At 38.8% G+C, this 24,931-nt stretch overlaps 1 protein-coding gene across 7 annotated transcripts in view; it reads left to right on the top strand.

The window, feature by feature from the left end:
• Positions 1-24,931, top strand: part of LOC127577752 (ethanolamine kinase 1-like) — a 324,359-nt gene that overhangs the window by 33,758 nt on the left and 265,670 nt on the right. For all 7 annotated transcript variants that reach the window (XM_052029280.1, XM_052029282.1, XM_052029278.1 and 4 more), the window contains exon 2: positions 20,449-20,708. In XM_052029280.1, the coding sequence (XP_051885240.1) occupies positions 20,449-20,708 (260 nt within the window). The remainder of the gene's footprint in view (positions 1-20,448; positions 20,709-24,931) is intronic.

Consider the following 24,931-nt stretch of genomic DNA (forward strand, 5'->3'; position numbering starts at 1 on the left):
TTATGAAGAAAGGCTAAACAGATTTCACCTATGCTCATTGGAGCTTAGAAAAATAAGAAGAGATCTTATTGAAACATATGCTATTCTGGAGGTCACACTGAGAGGATGTCTCCCCATGTGGGATTATCTAGAACTATAGTTTCAGAATAAGTAATCACCTATTAAAGTTGAAGATGTGGAGAAATTTCTTCTCTCAAAGGGCTGCGAATCTTTGGAATTTTCTACCTCAAGAAGCTGTGAAAGATGAGTAATTATGTATAACCAAGATGGATATTCACAGACATTTGAACTACAAAAGAATCAAGGGGAATGGAGCAGCAAAGAGAGGTTGAGGCCAAGATTGGATCAGCCATGGCCTTATGAATGGCAGAGTGGGCTTGAAGGGCAATGTAGCCTATTCCTGTCCCTGTTTCGTAGGTCCGTATATCACACCTTGCAAAGAAGCAAGAATTCATCACGTTCCCAGCGGTACCTGACAGGGCAAAAAAGGTAGATTTACACAGATGCAGAGAATCATAGGTTACACTCTTATACCTTTGCATGTTCTCTAACCTGGCATCAACCAATACTTTTTCATAAAGGGAATGGCTTCCATTGTTTGAATTTTCCACTTTTCCTGACGACAGGGACAGGACCTTGAGTCTGTGGTCCCCTTTCCTGAATGTAATCATGATTTCATCATGCATTATACTTCAGGGTGTGATCTGTTCCCTCTCATTGGCTACCTTGGGACAAGAGTATCTCCTTAATACTCACTCATGAATCCCTTCACAAGACTTTGAAAAAACAATAATTCACTTACAGCAGACCAGTAGAGATATAAAAATGTCCTTGCCTGGATGGGGTCTGGACAAATCCTTCAAAAGCCCCAAGATTCAGTGTCATGTTGTGCGACTTTCCAATGCAAAAGGGAAAGACCTTGGAAATGTCAGTAAAGCAAAAGCTGGATGAAGAGCAGCATTAAGCAGAAGTGAATGTCCCAATGGTACTGTTGTCTACTGGAGCTCACAGATAGTAAATTATTTATTTGCTTGAAGACTTCCAAGCCTTTCCTCTACATGTAAGCAATAATTGTACAGACACTACCTGACCTGCTGAGTATTTCCAGCAGTATTTTGTTTTCTTCACATTCCTTCTTGCTGAGATGTTTCTATTTAGTTTTGCTTACTTGGACTTCTCTTTCTCTACCTCTATTTATTGTTCAGCTAGACTTAAAGAGATACTTGTTCCTCCCTGTTACCACTTGCTTCTGGTTGTAAATTGGCAGTACTGAACTCCACATCACTCCACATAACTACCCAATTCTCTCTCATTTGTCAGACTATTTGTCTGACATCCACTAATTGATCAACAGAAATTTCTTTCAACTAGATATTGGGAAGCGTCACTGTGTGTGAAACTTCTGTCTTTGGTCCTGTCACAAACCATGTTCCCTAGACAATGACTCCTCTCATTTTCTCTGGCAACCTGCTCTCATCCTTTAAGGTAAAAATTCAAAGGGTTGCTTGTACAAAACCTATAAATACCCCAACAGCTGCACATAGAACTCTGCTTCTGAAATTTAGTTCCATTAACTTCAGGAGAGCTGAAGTTTGAAACAGAATGCAATGCACAGCTATTACTACATAGCATGTTCAGTGTATGTGACCAAGGATGTATTTTTACTGCAATAGTGTCTTATTTCATCCCAAATTGTGCATTGGATTCACCATCACTATTTTTGATTTTCACTTCTGTAGCATTGGCTGATTCTATTCCCAACACAGCTTATCTCCTGAAACCCTCACCTTGTTTATTGTGACTATTCTAATGACCGCAATGACTTTTCTAATGCAACAGCTCACTTCCACCCCATGACAGAGTACAGCCTGCGTTATTGCTCCAGCCCGCATTATTGCTCCAGCCCGCATTATTGCTCCAGCCCATGTCTTGATAATCTTAAGGTTTTTTTTACAAATCACGTCATAGTCTCTCTTCTTCTAACAAATAAAGTCGCTGTTCTCAAACCTTATATTTTGTTTCCCCATATTAAGCAATATACAACTCCTTTGCATCAACATCCTAATGGAATGACAAGTCTATAAAACAAGGTGAACAGCCAATAACTGGATTAAGGAGGAATTCACACTACGGATTTTTGCTGCAGCAAGCTAGGCCAGCAATTTACTTTGCACTGTGTCTGGAAAATGCAAATGTCGCGGCTTCACGGGATGACAAGAGCTCGAGGTAATCATCCAGCAAATTAAGGACAAGCAGGTCAGCTCTCTGTGGAATTGAAGGTCTTTCAGGTAGCACTTGGACAATGTTCCTCTTTTTCTCTGGACCTGAAAAACTGAGGGTCAGCATTCATAAGAGATTAGCATCGAACACAGACATATATAATGAAGGATACTGTGCCAAGTACCAGCACAACTACATAAATGGTGAATTTGAGTTTAAGGCATTAGCACTGGATGAATATGGGTTGTGTTGGAGTGAAGATGAATGAGTGCCAGGAGCCACTGAAAAGAAGGTAAGTAGTGGAGTTTCTATCTCTGCCAGAGTACCTATGGCATTTTATTAAAAAAGGAGGCTGATCACTGAGAAGGATTATTGGTAGGAATCGTGTGTGCTCATGGAAAATATTTTGCAAGGTTTGGAGCATGGAGAACTCCACTATCGACAGTCAGAGCTAAATGATTCCTGTGCTGCACTGTGCTTGTTATTTACAATGGATAAGGATACAGACTTCCTATGGATAGCAAAAGATGCAGACTTGGGTCTCTGACAATGACATATATTGGTCAACTGCTCCCTGAATATAACAAATTCTGTGTAAGTTTTAGCTTGTAAGTTTGAGTTTCAGCTTGTATGTGAACCTATCCACATTCCTGGTCCCCAGTCTTTCTGATGCAGCCTCCAGCTCTGACTGCACACCCAGCACACACTCCACCCCCCAGCTGTGGCTGTGTCCTGGCCCACACTCTCAATCCCAGCTTCATCTGCAAACCTATCCATGTTCCTGCCCATCAGTGTTCCCAATCCCAACCTGATCTTGACCTCGTGAGTACATAGATCCACAGCTGGTAAGTCAGTGGATGACAAGGACATACAGTATTATACTCTAGAAATTTTAGCAACATATTTGGCTGTGCTTCTTGGACATATTTGCTATGAATGTTCAGGTAGATGCCGCATGAGTCTTGAACGAAAGTAGGTCCCCTTGACTTCTATATGCTGAATGGTTAGGTAGAAAGAACCTGAGTGGAGAGAACACTGAGGCAAGGTTCACAAACCACACAACCACCACATTTCTACTCCTACACAGGTCAGTGAGTGTGTTCAGTGCATACCCAGTGGCCGTGCAAAGATAAAATAAAACATAAAGTGCTTCTCTCTTAAATCTGGCCCATCTGCCATCCTTGCAAATAATGGGAGGTGTTTTCACAGAACTGATAACACTGCTCATCTGCAACAGCAGCATACTTGGTTGAATCTGCTGCAGAACCATTTTAGGAAGTAGCTCAAGGACCATTGGACTAGCATGCTCTCTATCTGCTGAACACTGGGGAACAGATCTCTTAAGCTCTTCCACTTTCTACATGCTGATGTGGCAACTTAAAATGTCTTCAAGTATTTTTGGTAGCTATCTAGAATTATCTCTCGGTTGAGAACTGTTACAACACCTAGGTTGACATGGGATAAAGAAAACATTAGTTTGCTGTGATAACACTAATTTAAGCCATTTGTATGTATTTTTTTTCTGAGATAGAACATACAACATTACAGCACAGTACAGGCCCTTTGGCTCACAATGTTGTGCCGACATTTTATCCTTCTCTAAGATCTATCTAACCTTCCCTCCCACATAACCCCCTATTTTTCTATCATTCATGTGTCTATCTAAGAGTCTCTTAAATGTCCCTAATGTATCTGCCCTCACAACCTCTGCCGGCAGTGTGTTCCACGCACCCACCACTCTGTGTAAAAAAAACTTACCCCTGACATCCCCCTTATACCTTCCTCCAGTCACCTTAAAATTACGTCCCCTCATGTTAGCCATTGTCGCCCTGGGAAAAAGTCTCTGACTGTCCACTCCATTTATGCCTCAGATCTTTTATGTATTCTATTGAATAATTAATGCTTTAATTTGAATAATTAAAATAAATAGGTTAACTTTTCTGACTTCTATCATCACAAGTACTAGATTCTATTCCCCAATTTTGGTCATCCACTGTTAGATTTAAAATTTTGTGAAACTGATCAGGTTAGAATTCTGCTTGGTCTGCATTCAGAGCCAAGAGCAATCTTGATGGCTGTGACACATATTCCCAGGCTTCACTTTGAAAATGGTCAATTTCTTTTATAGAGTTATAAAAGGACTTGAGGGAAGCTTAAATGATTACTCAGTGCCTAATCTGACATAAGGACATAAAATGAAATGCTTAAATTTCTAGAAACGAATGTTCCCATATGTAGCTCCATTTGATTGGAATTCAAACTTGAGAATGAGTCCTCTGGCGTGGCAGCTTTGTCTCGGATATTTTCTTCTTTTTGTGCAGAGGTCTTCTTTGGAAAGACGCGGTCAGGAATTTGTCTGGATCTGTTCACTTCTTGGCCAAGGGTATTGATTTGTCAATGTTCAGCATTCAGTAACAAGTTCCAAAGTTGTGCAGCAGGACACAGTAACTGGAAAGTTGGGATAAAAACAGAAGAGGCTGTAAATACTCAGCAGGTCAGGCAGAGGTGACCTGTAAAAGAGGAAGCAATATCCTGGTGGGGAGATTTGCTGGTGCTACTTGGGAGGGTTTAAGCTAGTCTGGCAGGGGGGTGGGGCTTAAAACGGTCATGTGGCAGATGAGAAAGTTGAGGCAAGTATAGAAGTTAAAGCGAGCAAGTTCAGTAGGCAGGACAGGGGTCTTATAGGCTAAACTGTATTTATTTTAACGCAGGGAGCCTGACCAGGTAAGGCAGATGAACTCTGGGAACAAATAGGTACGTGAGACTGGGATATTATAGCTGTTACACAACTTTTTCCATACGGAGGGTGGTGGGTATATAGAGTAAGCTACCAGAGGAAGTGGTAGAGGTGAGTACAATAACGACATTTAAGATATTTGGAGAAGTACATTGATAGGAATGGTTAAGAGGGATATGGCCCAAATGCAGGCATATGGGATGATTTGGGCTGAAGGGCCTGTTTTGATACTGTTTAAATCTATGACTCCATGACTCTATCTGTGAGGAGTAAAACAGATTGACATTTCCATGACCTTTTGTCAGAACAGCTTTTTGATGACCTGTTACACCCTTTACCTTGCTGATTGCACAGTTGATGTGACAAGAGTTTCATATGCAGGAATGCAGTGATAATTGCAAAAGTTCTTGAATACAACACTGTAGCCATCCCCACAAGTGAAAGTGGAATAACCTCAGGAGCAAAAGACTCTTTCTTATGATAATCCTTCATAAACTACTCCTTGTCATTTGTACATTAGCCTCTGTTTGGGACAAGAACAGTTCCTTTAAATACAGCTTGAGTATTTTGTATTTCTACAGAATATGAATTCAGACTTATGAGTTACAATTTGATTATTAGTTGAAGGAATTATTCATCCTGTGCCCTGTTAAATTACCGACCACGCCTATAAAATAAAAATGCTTTAATCCACTGGGTTATCTCTGCTCTTCATTTTATCTTGGATGTCAAATTCAGTTTCTTTTTCTTTGAAGTGTACCTCATTTATTTCCCTAAGGGTTTGACAGACATTTTGACCACTTCTGGCTCTTAGTCGGGTGATTTTCTTTCGGGTTCAGTATTTCTTTGATGATGTACTGTTTTGTTTGATTTCTATGTAACTAGTTCTTGGTTTCCCTTTTAAATGCCAGCTGTTTTCTCTTTTATCTTTAGAATCTTTTCATGAAACTCATTGAAGCTCTACACATTACACTTACTGATGGCAACCCTTACTTTATCTGGTGCTATTAAAATTCAGTTGGCACAAGGTAACCAGAATATATTTTAAAAAAGCTCTAGGACTTCTCTATCTTTAAAAAAAAATCCCATATTTAAGACTGAAATTTAAAGTGCAATTGAATGTTTTTAGGGAAATCGATTTGAAGAGAAAACCAATTATTTTCTATTCTTCCCAGCATGTATTATTTGCATGTATTTAGTGAGAAAATTTTAGATACAGACCACGGTGATGGTTTGAATTTTGAGGTCAATGGTAAAGTGGCAGAGTTCACCATTGACCTTGAAGAAGGCTGTCTATGAAGATTTAGTAACCTCTGTGGCTCAGATTTTCCCCTTTGCATTCAAGCAACAGTTACAATAGATCACTAATGTCCATCACTTTTGATGTCATCAAGCAAACCGAGCAATTGCTCCCAATGAGGAATTGTCACCAACAGCAAACCAGGAAGAAAAAAGTTCTAATTTTTAAAGTTTTTACATTATTTTGTAGAGGGAGTAAAAGTGATTGGGTCATAAACTAGACTTTGAAATGTAAAAATTAATCATAAATATAATTTGTTATGAATTATAGTTAAAAAGCACAATATTTTGAAATAATTATTCTGAGGGAATTTGACATTATATATAAAATTAATTCTATGGGCCAGAGAGGTTTATCGATATTAAAGGTTAAAAAGCCATTTTAATCTCAATTACATCTGATCCAACACATATAACTTTTCAAGAGTTTTTACTGCAAGAATACTGCATAAGGATTTTCATTTGTGGCATCTTCAACAGCTCATCCCATGGAGGAACAGAAGGTGACTTGCACATTCAACCGTGCAGGTGCAAATTCCAAACGTAATGTCAGTTTGATAACAGTGAATTCTGACAGTTTTACAGCACTAGAATTGGATGATATGAGCTAATCTGATGGGTAACTCTCAGGAAAAGTATAACGATGTCTGTCCCAAGGTCAAGTACTAATCCAAACATCTATCAGCTGTGCATCCTTTCAATAGTGCTGACATTTTGTTGAATGCTAGTGATGGCTTATTGTTAGTTTCTGATTATTCTTGCTTTGTTTGGAATGTTATTCTACAATGAAGTCAGTGGAAGTGAATTTCTAAACTAAAGTACAAAGACTAATCAGCAATATAGTGAGTGCTCAATGTAGGCGAACTTGAAATTGTTCACGTGTCGAACAGCTGAAAACTTTACTCTTGATAGCTGTATGATGAACTACTTGCACAGATTTTACATCCTTTGACTTACCTGAAGCCAATTTCAGCTATTGTCCATTATTTGCAATTAGTTTCCTGCCAATTTTAAATTTTCCTTTCTCTTTTTAGGCTTGTAGTATTTAGAACATTTCATGATATAACATTAATATCATATGCGCCCCTGCAAGATAATTTCCCTAATCCTTCTATGAATGGTCAGATTGTCCATGTCAACCCAGTCTTTACTCATAACTTTAACTTCTAACACTAGGGGTCAGTCTTGTGAGCCTTCTCCGAGGTATTTCTGGAGCTTAGATATCTCCAGTGTGTCTCAGTGACAAAAACGGGTCATAGCACACAACGTACAATATGATCAGACTACCTTACAATTTAGCATGATTTACTTTATTGTTTTTACTGTACAACTTAGTGTGCTATTTCTATTTTTGTCTGCTGTTCAATGTAACTTGTTAATTAAGGTTTTCTACCTCAATAATGTATAAACTCTGTAGATGTTGCATCATTAAATAAAGTGGCTTACTTTTCTTTGAATTGATTTTGAAACATTTGCCCTGGCTTGATTTGCAAAGCTTTGATTCTGGTAATTCAGTTTTAAGATTTATTTAATTGCCAATTGCACTCAATGATATTAGTGACGTATGTGGAATGTACTTGTACAAAGTTCCTCTGTGATGTTTTGGAACATATTCTCATCCTTTTACTATAAAAGGCTTAACAGATAAATCAAAAATTGAAAAAGTTCAATGCATTCGAAATACTGCTAATGGTAACTTCAACCCTACAGTCCAAATTTTCCAATCATAGAAAACAACAAACTTTGGGTTGTATTACTTGACATCCTTCCCTCTCAGAAACCTGTCAACTTCTGTCTCGGGAGAATCAGTAACAGATTTCTACAACCCTCTGTATGAAGAAGTACTCTCTAATATCATCATCTAGTTTAAGAACCATTCAACTTACAAAGTAATGGAAGCAGATGTTAATTCAGTCAGGGAAAGCAGGAAATGATGAAATTAAGCAGAGCAGTAAATTTTTACATCCCTATTTATTAACTCAGCTATTATTTGATTTAGAAAGATAGATTTATAGAATTGTAATCACAGTTTTTGCTGTAAATATACTTCTGAGTTCTGACAAAGAGCAAGGTACAATCTAACTCTGAAAGACAAATAGTTCATCAGCCACTGGAGTTTGCATTGTCCTTTAATTTTATTGCCCAGAAATTGAATCATTGTTAGATAGTGCAGTTCATCATTGCCAGTTCAGCTTGGATTTGAGGCTCAATTGAATGTCCTAATGTGAATGACTGGGAATGCCTTGTTTCCCTTGCTTGTCATGTCAGCATCTCTACTCCCACCATTGGTTCTCAAACGAAGCCCTGATATGTTTCTCACAGCCAGCTACATCAGAATAAACCCATCAAACCTAGATGCTGTAATCATCACCCAGTTCTTTCATAAGAAAATAAGAAGCAGGCCCCTTTTGCCTGCTCCATCATTCAATAAGACCAGGTTGATCCAATTTTGGTTTCAACTTCATGTTCCTGCACTCTCATTGTATCTCTTGACTCCCTTGTAATTCAAATGTCTGTCAGCCTCCACCTTGAGTATATTCAATGACTCCATTTTCACAACTCTCTAGAGTGGAGAATTGCAAAGAGTCATGAGTACAGGTTTGAAGAAATTCCTCCTTAACTCTGTTTTAAATGGGTTCACCCTGTTACATCTCATCAGAATCTTATTTTACAATATTTATTTTTACTCTCAGACTCAGTATTGAATTCTCCAACTTTAGATAACTCACTCTTTCTTTCTGTTTGTATAAGAACTGAACAATTTTGCCTGTCATCCCTTTTTTATTATCTTTTATTTCTTGTATGGCCAGACTGCACAAAATCCCATCCTAGGTTCACTTGTTTTTCTCTTTCTCAGTTCTGATGAAGGGTCCCACACCAAACATTAACTGTTCCTCTTTCCACAGATGTTGTTTGACCTCCTGAGTTTTTCCAGCATTTTCACTTGTTATTTCAACATTCCATGAGCATTTCTAACTACTTTCTATACCTGCCAACCCTTCTTGATGCATACATTAGCACCCCAAAATCCTGTGGCATCTTAACATTTTGTAGGCTCACTCCATTCAAATAATAATTTGCTTCTTAGTCTTCATTCCAAAGTGGATATCATGACATTATTCCACATTATACTCTATCGGCCAATTCCTTGCCCAATCACTTAGCCTAGCTATATCCTTTTGCAAATTTCTTTGAATCCTCCTCATTACTTTCTAAAACATGTACCGTTGTATCTTCAGCAAATTTGGTTCAGTAGATTTGGTCCCTTCTTTTAAGTCATTAGTATCGATTGTAAATTGTTGAGGACCCAGCAGTGATCCCTGTGGCACCCCACTAGTTACTGATTACCAATCCAAAACTGACCCATTTATCCTAACTTTCTGTTTTGTGAGTTAGTCAAATTCCTATATATGCTAATATGTTACTGCCAACCCCATGCACTCTTGTGCACTAACCTCTTATGTGGCACTTTACTGAATGCCTTCTGGAAATTCAAATGCATTACATCTACTTGCTACTCTTGGTCCACCCTGTTTGTCACATTCTCAAAGAACTCTAGCAAATTTGTCAAACGTAATTTCCCTTTGATGAAACATTGCTGACACTGCTTTAGTGTCTTATGATTTTCCAAAAGTTGTGCTATTCCCTCTTTAATAATTGATTCCAATATTATCAGAATGACAGATGTCAGGCTAACTGGCCTATAATTTCCTGCCTTCTATCTTGCTCCTTTCATGAATTGTGGTTTTACATTTGTAGTTGTTCCAATTACCTGGGTCCTCTCCAGAATCTAATGAATTTTGTTATATTACAGTTAACAGATCCACCATCTCTGCAGCCACATCCTTTAAGATCTCAGATTGCCAGCAGTAGGTCCATGTGGCTTGTTGGTCTTCAACCTCATTACTTTGCCTAGTAGTTTTTTTACTGATAGGATTGTTTTATATTCTTCATTTTCAATAGCCCATTGATTATCTCTTATCATTGGGATGATTTTAGTGTCTTCTTATCATGAAGGATCAGGATCAGAAATACTTATGGTCATCCATCACAATAACCTGCAGTCCATCCAATTATAAGGGAACAAACTTTCACTAGACTGAATGCAGCCATAGCAAAGGCACTCTGTCAAAGCAATTTGGAAGACTGTCACAGAGAGAAAACACACAGGTGATTAATTAATACCAGTGCTTAGTTTGTCAGTTGTCTGTTGTTATTGCCTTTGTATTGTTGTTTACCGTACAGCTTATAGAAAACCCAAACAATTGGACAGGTGGGGGTGAGTGCTTATATTATGCTGAGTACAAGCCTTTCTACTCAATTAAAGGTAGGTGAAATCACTAATTACTTTATCAAGGTGAATTGTTCCAAAACAGTCTTCGTTGTTGGAAGGTTCTTAAGCATTTACCATGTGATAATGCAGACACTGCCAAATTGTTATTGTCACCTTGCAGTTGAAAAATCAGCTGCCAAGATGGAAGAATGCAGAGTCTGTACTGATTTAAGTTTGAGTTACAGAATTAAAGCCTTCCAGATTGCACCAGTGGTGTGATCAAAAATTGTATGGATGTAATTGCCTTCCCATATGTGTAGAATTTAACTGGGTTGCAATTCTGTGAGGATCCTTAATGTATTTACTTGATTACAGTGAATAACTTCTCTGTATGTGCGCAGGAAATCATCATGAGCACAGCTGATGATGGTGAAGCTATACCTTTTGTACCTCTGTGTAGTAATGATCCCCTGGCAAGGGTATTTGAACTGGAGAATGATGTGAAAATTGCAATAAGTACTCTTTATGTTTAATACATACATTGCAAGGATAGTTAAAAACTCATAATTTACGATTGAAATTACACAATGGACGGTTTAAGTTGCATAACTGAAGCTACTGTACAAATGTATAGCTTCAACATACACAGTAGTTCCACTGTATAAACTATAGGCTACCATTACAGTTACAAGAGCCAGTTGTTCTGTTTGTTAGGATGACATAGATAGACTACCAACTGAATGGGAGAAGAAATGTATAAAAATTTGTGGGTGTGATAGGATTTGTGTTGGGAAAAGTCTTTATTGGTATCTGTGAGATTTTATGCTCACTGCAGCAAACAGATTTACCTAAGGAGTTAGAAATGAAAGAGAGTGAAAAATTATCCCTTGTAAATAGTATTTCTGTTTGGGCTGCTTGGCTGTATAGTGTGCACTGTAGCAAGAGTTCAGATTGAATTTTAAAAATCAAAGATGTACTTATGCAGCTGGAAACTGTTGATGAAAAATTACTCTTTTTACAGTATTGCAGGCCATTTAGATTTTTTCCCCATGCGTTCTATATCAAGAAACCAGATAATGAGGTTTGGTACGTCCACAAAACTGGAAAGAGGATAAGTGAAAAATTACCTCTTATTGCAATTTTATTACAACTTGGATGGCAGAGGTCTGTGTGTTGAGCTAGACTTGTCTGGGTAAAGTTCAGCTTTATTGGAAATCAAGGCACATAGTACTTAGATAATGTACTAATTGTTTGACCTTATTTCATTTAAGATATCAAGTTTTCAATTTATGTCTAGTGTTTCTTTTCAAACTGACTGATATATCTGTACATAGTTTAAAAGTCACCCTCATTAACATATTCTATGAGATCACTCGTCAAAATCAATTGGACAGTTGGAAAAGTGACTATGGGAATCAATGGGCTATGGGTCTTTATGACATGAAGTTTGGCACTTGGCATTATATTACAAACCAAAGAGGCTGTAGCTCTTATAATGGAAGATTATACACCCTTTGTCACATCCTCAGGATCAGGAAGAAACTTGTCCTTGGTTGTATGTAGGTAGGTACATAATGAACCTGCCCACCTTTCAGACCTCAGCTCTACTGATTTTAATGGAATCAAATTTTGGAAACGAAGTTCAACACACATACACCTACACACGTACATCTAAATAGCTTAGTTACACAACAACCCAAGAATAAATTTCAGCTTAATACAAACAACACTGACTATTAACTAATTAAATATGGCAGCCATTTGGCCTGCAGCAAGTCTCCATGGGCAGAAATAGGATGAATGACCAGTGCAGTGATGGTTGAGAGGGAAATGTTTGCTTGGACATACGCTCATGTTGTAGAATCTTTAGCATCCAAGCATTGTGTCAACCAAACATCATGTATGACTTTGCTTTAATATTTTTGCAATGTAAAAGTGTTTTACCTACATTATAGTGTGTGATGGACAACTTTGAAAATTCCCAATGATAGTTAAGCAGTCAGTAGATCCTGGAGATTAGTTTCAGTGGTAGTTTCTCATGCCTACAAATTCATTTTAGAGCACAAGTCTATAATGGAATTACTTATCCACAACTTTTATATAGATGATATTAAAAAGCAGGCTTTATGGAGCACTGCTAAAGCACATGAGATATTAGTTCTTATGTTTAAGTTATGAAATAAAATGGAAGGTAAAGAAACATTGATATCTAAAGGAAGCATGCCTCAAATAAATTTCAGCTGGTACAGTAGTATAGTAGCGTTCCCTTATCAATTCCTTAATTTGCCTGTTGATGGCTGGTGTTTGTCATAAACAGATGGAATCCATCTCATATTGCTTGGCTTTGGTCTTCCTTTGCAGACTGCCTAACTACATGTTTCCACTAGCTACATGTAAAATTGCCAATAATCATGAGCATTACAGTTTTCAAATGTTTTGAGATGTTCCCATAGATCACATGTGAAGTACTTATACAACAGTATGACCAAGTAATTGCAAATCTATGTGGCATGCTTATTCACAGAACTAATGTAGTTCAGGAAACTCAGCAGACTCTCTAGCATAACATTGCTCGATGTTATGTGAAATGCTAAGCAGAAGCTAGATTTGTTTATTCAGTGGATGTAGATCCCATAGCACTTTAGAAGAAAAGAAAGTAATTGTTCAACTTTTCACTCACATCCAAATCTAGACTTAATGCTCATTGAGATTGTATGATTTTGCTGGGCTCAGTTTTGCTATAAAGTTCATGATTAAAAAATAAGTCCATTAGTATAAAGCTCTTTTGGATGCCAAGGAAAAGACAAGTATCTGGAAATTCAATGGCAATGCACTTTGTTTTTTAAATGGTGTAGGACTGAATTGCAATTAATCATTTACAAATCATGATTGGTAGCTTATAGTGAACTTTGTATTGAAACATTTGACCACATTTTGGATGCATATTATGCACACATGCCTGAAGCATGTGGAGCATTTGGGGATATTGCCAATCATTATCCCATGAAAATTGAAATTGTTCATGCAATTAGTTTATACATACATGATTTGAGACTTGCACAGGAAGTCAGGTCCAAATAGCAGGAACAAGCGCTCGTACGATTTAAGGAGATCTCAATTACTTGCAGGTCTGTTGAGCCAGTGGGAGCAGAGCTTGTTGGGCTCAAACAATGAGTAATTGGACTTCCCTGAGCATTTGGAACCTTCACTTTTTCTTTAAAAATGGATGCTTTGGCCATGGTCTCACTGGCACTTCAGCGTGACATGAAGCAAAAGGAGCAGAGCAAAAGGAAAAGCCTCCATCACAGATGAAGGATTCCATCTTAGTCAAAGCAAGAAATAGAATCAGGCAAAGTGAGACTAATCCCCTAGAATCTTTTTGGAGCACCACTCCTTTGCAGACCTATCTGAGAGGCAATCCAGATGCTAAGATTTCCAATGGCAGTGCTGATGGAGTCATATACATCTGCTGGACATGTCTGCCAGAGAGGCAAAGAGCACTGTTGCCCTGAATTTCTTTACTTCTGGACCAATCCATGTTGCTGAAGCTGCTGTCTCTCATGTGTGCTGCACTTTGCAGTGTAACACAAGGTACATAATGTCGCAGACACACTTTATTCCAGGAAAATGGAGTTCATTCACCAGAGGGCATCAGACAGCATGGGCACATGCATTTGCCTTGATTATGAGTTTCTTAAAAATTCACTGGATGGTAGACTGCACCCATACGGACTCAGGGCTGAACATTTCAACTTGGAACTCATTAGCCAAGAAAGCTTTTAGCACAATGCAGCCCTTGGCATTGCCACCTTGAATTTTCACTGAGTCCATCTCTGATGTAATAGCAGTAGTGTGCACCATGTATCAAAAAGATGGTAGTAACTTGTCAAAGTTTCTTCCGCATCACAAGGGAAAGCCTTGACCTCTGCCAAGTAGAGAAACAAGGGCTAAGGCTCTTGGCTACTCTGACACCTGTAATGCAGGCTCCAAATTGCACAACTATCCTCACATAGATATATATTTTCCCTTTCTTCTGTGCTCATTCATTCACTATGTTGGAACTGCCCCAGAATGGCAATGATGAGTTTCCTCACCACAAGTACTGCTGCAGGTTAGCAAGACAGCACCTCACCACTATCAGTGACAACTAGGGATGAGCTGTAAGCCCCAGCAGCACTCACTGGCCATGAGTGAGAATCTCCATAGTAACACAGATCCCTTGTTATTAAGGCTTTGTTATTGATCATCTCTATGAGTCTTAGTGCGCATATCATAAAAACAGCAACAAAGAATCAACATCCAAACATTTTTATATGTCGAATCAAAAGCCAAACCATAGAGTCATGGAATAATCAGCCTTGTGCATTCCCTTCCTGCTTATGTTCCGTGTGCTTTTATTTGTCCTAATACTTCAACCCAGTGATCACCAATCACTGCAGGCAAGCTGGTAGGAGATCGTTTGCTCTCTGTGGATGAAGATACAGATAGTCGAAGGGTGACTGTGAACATCTCCTGGTCTAGCTACCCAGCTTCTGACTACACCATCTCATTATGACCAGGAGGAATCTGAGAAGAAATATGGGCAACGTTAAAGATACTATTGGAATGACTTCAGTGGAGTACAAAAGGTGTCTTGCACTCAGTAGGCAGCAGAGTCATACTCCATGAGGACATTGTCACTCCTCTGAGGCAGAGCATCAGCAGACCTGGCAATCTGCTTGAGGACAAATTTCTGGAATGCCGTGAGAACCTCAAAGGCAGTGGGATCAAGAGCTGTGATGGCAGCAAGAAGAGCTTGGATAGTAAAAGCCTGAGTGTTCACTGTGGTACTCAAATGTTGTGGTGGCTTCCGGCCACAATGCAGACTGTGACCTGTTCTATCAGTCACTACACCTGACTGTTGATGTGGAGCTGGACACCACTTCCATGCTAGAAAGGACTGGTGTCCTGCTCCAGGTGAGCCATTATGGTTGGTAATGATTAGGGGTGAAGGTGAGTGAGAATGGCATAATTAAACCTGATGTATCATTATGTGGCTAAAAGGCATGAACATATTGCCATCTTCACTAGTCTCCAATCCGCTATTGGTCATGGGTCTTGTGTTAGATGAGCACACAATCACTCCCTCCTGCATGGGATAGGGACCTCACTATCTGTTGCCACAGCGAGTAGCTGAGTGAGACTTTCTCTGGTAGGGAGGGGGAAGAATGTGAGTGACTGTATTGTGATCTGTTTGTGCCTAATATCCTTCTAATGGTTGAATAACAGGAAGCGGGTGCATGCCAAAGCCTCTCCACATTTAGAGGAGATGTCAGGAGTATGGTGGACAAGTGCAGCACTAGCAAAATTCAGGAAACGATTCATATACCATCCATAATCTAAACACTCCTTCCCTCCACTGCTGGCCCACCATAGCTGCAGTGTGTACCTGCATTGCATTGCATTGCAATTGCCCCATAATGGCAATGCATTTATATGGGATTTAATGAATAGAACCCCTTGTTTTGTGAGTAGAACCCATTGTAAATGCATTGCAATTATTCACCCAGTTTACTCTGACAGCACCTCCTGAATCCACAACTTCTTATCACTAGAAGATCAGACGGGAACAGGTTCATGAGAATATCACCAACTACAGATTTCCCTCCTTGTTACACACTATCCTGACTTTAAATATATTGCCAGTCCTTCATTGTTGCTGTTTGTAAATTCCTGAACACTACCTAACAGCATTGTAGGAGTAACTTTGTCAGATGGGCGAGTGGTTTAGGAAGACACTTCACCACCAACTTCTTAAAGGCATTGTGGGATGGGCAATAAATGCTGACCTTGCCCAGATGCCCAGATCCTGTAAAATGAATAAAAAAAGGTGTGAGATGTTAGAATTGTTTTAAGAGTCTGAGTGGAGTTGTTGAAAGATCAGATTTAGTTTTGTTTTTTTTCTGATCTTCATTAAACATAAGAAGTTATTTAACTTGTTCTTCTCCTGGAACCATATTTTGGATCATCATTCCTGGCACTGAGCTCACCGGCTAACTCCTCTCACTAGCGTTTCACCTTTGCTCTTGGTGTCTTCCTGTGCCTGTAGTACCACCCTGGTGCCTACACCACCAATCCTGTAAACAGATTCCCAAGCTGCACACTGACGTCCAGCAGTAGTTGCATTCAGTACTCATTTCCTATTTAAGAGACAAAGATATAATGTCCATCAGCAGAGATTATTTTCAGATAGTTCCTGGTATACATGATCAGTGCCTTTATGGGGTAAATGTTACTCCTGACAATGCTTGAATTGGTAATTTGTTTATTATTGTCATATGTACCAAGGTACAGTAAAACATTATGTTTTACATGCCATCCATACCAATCATTTCACCACTTAAGTACATTGAGGTAATACAAGGGAAAAGCAATAACAGGATACAGAATAAAGTATTATAATTACAGAGAAAATGTAGTGCAGGCAGACAATAAGGTGCAAGGCCATGACGAGGTAGATTGTGAGATCAAGAGTCCATCCTATTGTACAAAAGGTCCATCTAATAGTCTTATAACAGTGGGATAGAAGCTGTCCTTGAGACTGGTGGTACATGCTTGTAAATGGGAATATCTGCCTACATTTCTATCTCTGTCTACACTTCTCGCTGCCTTGGTAAAGAAGCCAACATAATCAAAGACTCCACCCAACCTGGACATTCTCTCTTCTACCCCCTTTCATCAGGCAGAAGATACAAAAATCTGAAAGCACATACCACCAGGCTCAGGGACAACTTCTATCCCACTGTTATAAGACTCTTGAATGGACTCCTTTTATGATAAGGTGGACTTTTGACCTCACAGTCTATCTCGTCATGGCTTTTCACTCGTCTACCTGCACTGCACTTCCTCTGTAACTGTAACGCTTTATTCTACATTCTGTTACTGCTTTTCCCTTATACCTCAATGTACTGATGTGATGAAATGATCTGTATGGATGGCATGCAAAACAAAAGGTTCTACTCATTAAATCCCACATAATTGATGTTCATCAGAATTCAAGAATGAGGATATTCCTAGAGCTGGGACTTTCAGAACACTTATTTATAGGTGATCCTCAAGAGGTATAAGTTGTGTTCATGTACAGGCTTGTGAACTTTCACTGTGCCAGCAATAATGCCACACAATGGAGCAAATCTTCTGTTGCTCGGAAATCACTTTTATCTGTTTCTATACCATGTTGTTTCTTCCAGCCTTCTGCTGAGCACCTGGCTCCAAACATTTGGAGTGGCCCAGCAAGGTTGGCTGCACTCACAAAATAGCTCTGACAGCCAGTGAGTCTCCATTATGCAAGGATTGTCAAAGCTGTCAGTATGATCGTCGCTGTTAAATCTTTGATATTCGCAAGCATTCAGTACACTTGGTGCATGTTGAAAAATAAAAATTGTTAAAATTTAAAATTATTGAAACATTTTACGTAAAAAAACACTCCACCCATTAAAATGTATTTAAATAATTAAAACGATATACATTTCTCCTGACTGGCCAATGTCTCCTGTTTCCTGTTCCTGGTTTGACCCTGCACAGGGTGAACAGACACATTTTCCAGCCTGAGATCTTGAAATCTGCAGATGTGCACAACGCCCTACATGAGGAGAGCACTGGGTTACCACAGGTGTAGCCACAGCCAGTAACAGCAGGGCATTAACACAGGACTTTCACAGGGTTATTCAAAGAAGTCCAGGCATTAGTGTCAGCATCAGGCTGGAGAATCTACCTGATAATCTTGTCTACCTGAAAATCTGTTTTTCTGTTTGAAATAGAAAGAGAAGTTGATGTCAATTGTACATTGAAATTCTCACAATATCATGACTGAGAGGACTGGATTAACTTCATGACTCTACTGCCTGTGGAGATGGTACCACATGGACTACAGCAGTTCTAAAAGTTGGCTCATTCTCATCTTCTTAAGGGCAATTACAGATGTGAAGTAAATTATGGCCTTGCCTGTAATACTGATGTGTCATTAATCAGTGAAAAAATGCATGACTAGGGGTGTTCCCCAGAGTTTGGTGCTAGGCCCATTACTATTTGTCATCTATATCAATGACTTGGATGGAAATGTATAGTCAGTAAGTTTGCAGATGACACTAAAATAGGCGATGTCATTGACAGTGAAGATGGTTATCAGGACTTACAGAGGGATCTTGATCAGCTGGGTAAGTGGGCCAAGAAATGGCAAATGGAGTTTAATTCAAATTAGTGCAAGCTGTTGCATTTTGGGAAGACAAATGAGAGTAGAACCTTCACAGTGAATGGTAGGGCCCTGGAGAGTGTTATGGAACAGACGGACCCAGGAGTACAAGTACATGGTTCCCTGAAAGTGTTGTCACAGGTAAACAGGGTGGAGGAGGAAGCTTTTGGTACGCTGGCCTTCATCAGTCAGGGCATTGAATATAGAAGTTGGGATGATATATTGCAGTTGTACAAGACATTAGTGAGGCTGCATTTGGAATATTGTGTTCAGTTTCGGTCACCCAGCTATAGGAAAGGTGTCATTAAACTGGAATGAGTGCAGAGGAGATTTACAAGGATGTTGCCGGGACTCGAGGGACTGAGTTATGGAGAGAAGTTGAGCAGGTTGGGACTTTATTCATTGGCACGTAGGAGATGGTCTTATAGAAATGTATAAAATAATGAGGGGCATTGATAGGGTCAGTGCTCACAGTCTCTTTCCCATGGTTGAGAAATCAAGAACGAGAGGGCATAGGTTTAAGGTGAAAGGCGAGAGATTTAATAGAAACTTGAGGGGCAACTTTTTCACCCAGAGAGTGTTCAGTATATGGAATGAGCTGCCTGAGGAAGTGGTTGAAGCAAGTACATTTAACAGCATTTAAAAGGTACTTAAATAGGTACATGGATAGGAAATGTTTAGTAGGAATATGGGCCAAATGCAGGCAATGGAACTACTTTGGATGGGAATCTTGGTCCAGTTGGGTCGAAGGGCTCGTTTCCATGCTGTATGACTCTAAAAAAGTCTTTCCTCACTGAGAGCACAAATCAGGTATTTGCTGCTAGTTTCAATGATCCTACAACTATTCATTTGGATTTCATTGGTAATTCTGTATTTGAAAAGCTCTGTTTTTGTATTTAAGGATTATTTTCATTGCTCACTTGTGCTTCTGATTTTGTTAACTGTGGTTAGTGCCAATGATATAAAAAGGGAATAAGCAGTACACGGGTCTACAAGTTGTTTATTATTTTATCTGAACTGTGAATTTGAACATTTGACATTCATTTTAATTTCCATATTATTCAGCAGTAACTTGCATAAATTTCTCTGACTTTTTTTTGGCTCAGTAATTGCAAAAAATGAAAAGAATAAATTTACACTTGCCTATTTTAGTTGTGGTATTTTATAACACATGCTGTAAGCGTAGTCATTTGGAAAAGATACTGTTAGATCTGGAGATGATGTTGTCCAGAAGGTTCTTCGGAAGTCAAGAATTAGGCGCAAATCTTATGATTACAGCCATTTTATTATATGTTCATCAAAGTATAGGTCAGGCAGGGTCAACCTGTACCAACAAGCAAGGCAAGTAAAACAAAGTAACAAAAGAACTTGGCCATATGTCTCTCTTTGTACTGCAAACCGGTCTAAACCAGTTAGATAAAGAAATGTGAAAAGGTACTGTCTGAGTCACACTTCAGTTTTTCAGACTACAGAAACTACAGAAGTATAGGGCCAAATATACTACAAGTTACAAAAGCTTTACAAACAAGTGATGATACAAACATATACTGTAAGCAAGCATAAAGAGAAAACCAACAATCTGGACCCTAATCCAACAATACCAAAGGGTGGAATTAATTGTGGAAATTCTGTCCTAGCATTGAGATTTCACCTTCAGAAAAAAATAACTTCTTTCACTTTTGTTACCAGATTTTTACCGATGGAATCACAAATAAGCTTGTCGGTTGTCATGTGGACCAAGATATGGAAGAAGTTGTTCTAGTAAGAATATACGGCAACATGACAGAACTTTTTGTGGACCGTGAGAGCGAGGTGAAAAGCTTTCAAATCCTTCATGCTCACCACTGTGCTCCAGAACTTTACTGTACTTTTCAAAATGGAATATGCTACGAATTCATCAAGGGAACAGTTCTAGACATGTGGCTGCTCAGGAAGCCTTCCATTTTCAGGTAGCAAACTTTGCATATTTCTATTTCCTCTTTGCAGCTAAAAGTATTGCTTTACTAAACCATTGGATAATCTTCCACTCTGGCTAAACCAAGGTAATCAATTCTGAAGATGTAAATGGTTTCCTTTCAGATCTGGGCCTTTATGCAGTTTCTTGGAAGCCAGGTGGGAAAATTGGATTAAAAGTAGCTTGTTGTCAAGAAAAAGGAAGAGATGACTTGATGAGCGCTTGTGGTAGGTGGGAATGGGAGGAATATGATTTCAAGGTCCAGGTGCGAAAATGTCAGGAGGAGTCCAGCTGAATGAAGTAAGGAGAAGGGGAAAACCAGTAGAGGCAGATTTTTCTGAAGCAAGCCATTCAGTCAAATCAATCCATGCCAGCACTTATCCTCCATGCAAGCCATTAGTTTTAATCACATTTAGCTCCCTTTTCCAAAACTCTTCTACCTCCCATTCATCCATCTATCTAATCTGATGTTGACTTGTGCCTCAACTACTAATTGTAGAAGTAAATTATATAGTCTCACTATGTTCTGTGCCAAAAGGTTTATCCTGTTCTTTTGTTAAAATTTTAATACATTTAACCTTGTGCTTGTGATCCTTGCATTTGACCCCCTCAAGGAGTCAAGTCAATCTTTGATGTAACTGTCCAAACATTCAATAATATAAGACTTTACATTTATAAATTACAAATTTACTTTCTGGAAAATCTTCTCTGCAATCTGCAGATACGTAGATGTTTGTCTTTTTTAACAGAAGACAATATGTGTTTCAGAAAGGTTTTTTGCTCATTATATACGGCACAATGTTTGGGGTTTGCAGTTAACTATATGACATTTCTTGTGTCACTTGAAGTCATATACTTAATTAAAAAATGGTTCCATTTGTATAATGCAGCCAAACTTGTATGATATAATTTTATGAATTCTCTAGCATGAGGTTATATTAGCCTTTTCAAAGGCTTAAAAATATTATGTTGCTCTGCTTCAAGACTATAATGTAGCACTGTTGTAGTAGTATAAAAAATAGCTTGTGTAATGGTGTACATTTTTATTGCTTCTTTGGGTATGATTTGAAGATATACTTTGTATCATTGCCTTGAATTGAAATTTGAGATTCTATTTCAAAATAGCAATAGGAATGAAAATTTTTGGAATAATAAGCTTCCATAATATATTGAGGTTTTTAAAGGTACGACAGTAATGTAGCCTTTAGTCGCTGGGTGGGGCAGTTGGATGGCCAATAAATCCTTTCACTGACCTGGGTTTAAGTACGCATTTTTTGGTTAGTAAGCTAACCTCTGAGGAGAGAAAAGAGAAGTTATTCATTTTTTTTGGCCCTCCATGCCAAGAAGTGTATTTATTGTATTCTTGCTTTAGAGCATTGATTCCGAGGTTGTTCCAGCGAATTGCACATTGGAAACTATGATTCAATGCTGGGTCACTTTATGAGTGTATTGCAGTTTCCATGGAGTTGGTTCCCTTCAGTTTACCGCTGAAAATGGAATAAAATATATGATAAACAAAAATACGGTGTTTTGAAAACTGCAGATTTTCATGTGCGTAATAAAAGGCACTCACTATTTTACACATATGTTTGGCAATAAGTGATCAAACCACTGTGCAGATTGCCACATCTTGGTACAGTTTTGCATGAGAGCTGTTGCCAAGAAATCTCTGTGTGCCAACTTTCCGCAAATCCTGCATCACAGATCCAAGAAAATAAGTTAAAATGCAAAAGTCTGAAAAACAATTGCAAATTGGATTGGAATTTCAATGATTCTCAAACCCACAGTAGCAGAGAAAATACTTTTTTGATTTAAATTTTGGTTTAAATGGCAAAAAGAAAATATAAATAAAATAGACTGGTCCAGTTTTTTTAAATATTTTCTCCATTCATTGGATGGTATATGGACCATGCATTTATCAGTGAAAACTGCCAGCTGCTTCCAGTTCCATAATGGTGCTCCTAGTTTTAAGTTTTTATTTTTGAGATGCTGGTCACTAGTTATCCACCTGTACTTATAATCACCTCCACAGTTCCCAAGTACTCAGTGGAAAAGGCAAATATGGCAATATTTGAGAGAAGAGCTGTGAGGGTTTGGCCAACAGGGTTTAGTCCATGTAATCTGTTGCTTCTAAGCACTCTCGGTACTTAAGTGAAACCAGCAAATGCAAAGAAGTTTTCCTTGTCTATATTTGCTAATTTCCCTACAGCACTACAGATGGGATTTCTTAGCCTTAGTTTTTTTTCAGAATGTGATTAGTGAACTAGATGATTTTTGTGACAATCCAGCATGTAAGAAATATGGATTTGGGTGCCATTAGTTTACTAGCTTTCAGGACTGAAGCATGTGGAATAAGCAACTCAAGACAAAAGAAATAAAAGTCTATATTTACTTAAATTCAGCGAGTGACAATAAATAATTCAGTAGTGCCATCACATGCAGCAATTTTGGATCTCTAACAAGCATGCACAAATCTATTACTTTAAACTCAATGATCTCAAGCAACTGCATTCACTTTCTTTATCTCACTACAAATTACATGCATCACTTCTGCACCTTACATGCACGCAAAAATAACTATGTACAAGTTCTCACTTATTTGGACACCTCCATGGTCAGTTCACCGTGACCTTATGTGTTTTATATCTGGCAAGTGAACAAGTTGTACCCAACTGCACCAGTGCCAAATCTGAGACACAAGAGACTGTGGATGCTGAAATCTGGAGCAACACACAAGATCCTGGAGGAACTCAGCAGGTCAAGCAGCATCTAAGAAAGGAAATAGACAGTTGATGTTTCGGGTCAAGGCCCTTCATCTGTACTAAAGATAGAGGGGAGATAGCCAGTATAGAAAGGTGGAGGGAAAGGGTGGAGCAAGAGCTAGCAAGTGAAAGGTGGATCCAGGTGAGGAGGGATGATAGGCCATGGAGGATCCAAGAGTGGAAATTGCACCAGAAGCTGGCAGGTGATAGGTGGAAGTGACAAAGGGCTAATGATGAAGGAATCTGAGAGGAGAGGAGGGTTTCAATCCAGAATAGGCCAGATTTATTTTATTCAGTTTCATAGTTTGCCTTTCCAACACCGTCACCTTTAGGCCACTGGAGACATATTGGGTTCAAAACAGAGTGAATTCACACTGTTTTATATTGAAATAGCCACTTACAGAAACAACTGATGCCATTGAAGGCATCCAAAAAGTAAATCAAAGTACAACTGAATCCATGTTTGAAATTAGCTGCTGCAGATGGATACCACTAAGAGAGAGGACATTGTGAAATGTAATTGCTTGAAGGATTGGTACAAAAAGCACTTGGGCCAAGGTAGCACGTTTTCCTGTATTATTGAGCCCTGAAATGGATTCACTGTGGGTTTCATTCCATTTTATGGGCCCTGTTTCATATGGCTATCCTAAGAAATAGCAGAGTTCAGCATGTTGCCTTTATGTTCAAGGAATATCATCTTTGCAGCTTCTGCTGGGAAACAGCTCAATGTTCAGATATTTCATGGTGTCTTGTTTTCAGTGAATCACCCAAGATAATATCCACTGCCCCACTTTCTAGGTCCCTGAGACAAAAGCCTCCTAGCTGGCTTGTGTGTGACAGATAAGAGGATTAATGAAGAGGACAAAATTGGGAACTGATGGGCAAGTGTACCTTGATAGAAAGTATGAGGTGATCATTGTTGTCATCATCATCAAGAGATTTCCTACCTTTACTCTCTTCATCTACTTTCTTTTACTGTGTTAGCTCTGTGGGAGGAGTAGAAATAAGATGAGAATAGTTGTGCCTAGAGAAGAGGAGATCATGAGATAAAGAAAGCTCTTGAATCCTCTGGCAGCTTTGAATCCACTGATCCGCCAGAATAGGAACAGAAGAATGCTTAACAGCTCAGTCACCTATTCTTCAAGTCTGAGAAGCTCCTGCATCTGAGGATTCATCCAGTCATCTCGGAACAAAATTTATAGCATTAGACGAAAGCAAATGCATGAAGTGTTTTCCCTAGGCAGCAGCAATCAGCTCGTCGAACAGGGTGACAAAGTGCCAGAAGTGAGATGTTGGAATTATAAGCAGGTGGGCAATTTGACACAGATGGGCATGTTTTGTTTTGCATATTTACAACTTTTAAAAGTGAGTTTGGATACGCTTAGTGAAAATAACCTGCTGAGGGACAGTCATGCTGCAGGGTCTTTTCCAATTTTCTGCATTTTATCTCTTTCAT

The sequence above is a fragment of the Pristis pectinata genome, chromosome 14, assembly GCF_009764475.1.
Source record: "Pristis pectinata isolate sPriPec2 chromosome 14, sPriPec2.1.pri, whole genome shotgun sequence".
Classification (NCBI taxonomy): Eukaryota; Metazoa; Chordata; class Chondrichthyes; order Rhinopristiformes; family Pristidae; genus Pristis; species Pristis pectinata.